This window comes from Penaeus monodon, chromosome 28 (assembly GCF_015228065.2).
Source record: "Penaeus monodon isolate SGIC_2016 chromosome 28, NSTDA_Pmon_1, whole genome shotgun sequence".
NCBI classification, from domain to species: domain Eukaryota; kingdom Metazoa; phylum Arthropoda; class Malacostraca; order Decapoda; family Penaeidae; genus Penaeus; species Penaeus monodon.
Window position 1 is genome coordinate 25,279,247 of NC_051413.1, and position 953 is coordinate 25,280,199.

The window sequence follows — 953 nt, forward strand, 5'->3', positions numbered from 1 at the left end:
GAACGTTTTCCGTATCGTCAAGTTATTTGTATTTTTATGTTTTAGACTTTGCTGGGCCTACTATAAAAAAAACTACTTTAAAAACGAAGCCATTTTTAGAGGGGGGGGGTGAACCCTTTGTTGTACCCCCACAAATCAGTCTCTAAAATAAACATCAAGCAACGTGATGGACGGTGCTCATTTTCTTCACGTAAGCGACGAAGGCCATCAGCTTAACGAGACACACACGAAAATAATTCATGAATTACCACATCAATTATCAAGAAAGATGTTGGAAGCTCTTTTGATTAAGAAAAATCACTAATTTTACCTAGATGATGATCATTGGAGCTTGAATGGTCTTATAATGTCTTAGTCATTAGTACACACACTCTCTCTTTTATTAATTTCCCTCCCAAATTTGTATGTGAAATCCTTACGGCTGTAAAATACTCCTAAGAGATATTCATCTGACTTTCGTTATAGAACAATTACCTCTAGGTCTTCCCAGTTAACCTCAATATCTTACTACCTTAATCATCATTTACCGAGTATCTCAGTTAACAACGGATCCTCGAGATTAACCCTAATGTTGTAACCATAATTAACCTCGCCTACTTTTCTAAACGAACACCAGTATCTCCCTCAAAAACACCATTGTCTTAGAACGTTCACTAAACCGTAACTATCTTAATTAACATCGACTTGTTAGCACTTTAATTAACCTTCGGATAAATATCTCAATTAACACCAGACCATCCCAGTTAACCTCTTAATTAACCGAACTAACACAAGACTCCTACCCACAGAGTGTCGCTTCAAGATCCAGTATGATATGCATTTTAAGGGAAGTGTTGCAACCAATAACGACATGAATTTGACCTACTACGACTCCCTACAGACCTGCCTCCAGCTGAGCTGCCTCTCGCTTTGCTGTGAAGAAACCAGTAAGGTTTTGCTGGTGTTTGGTGGTG

At 38.2% G+C, this 953-nt stretch overlaps 1 protein-coding gene across 1 annotated transcript in view; it reads left to right on the plus strand.

Moving 5' to 3' along the window:
- LOC119591113 overlaps window positions 1-953 on the plus strand; it is a 17,004-nt gene that overhangs the window by 6,978 nt on the left and 9,073 nt on the right. Inside the window, exon 5 of the mRNA XM_037939828.1 lies at window positions 789-931. Within this exon, the coding sequence (XP_037795756.1) occupies window positions 789-931 (143 nt within the window). The remainder of the gene's footprint in view (window positions 1-788; window positions 932-953) is intronic.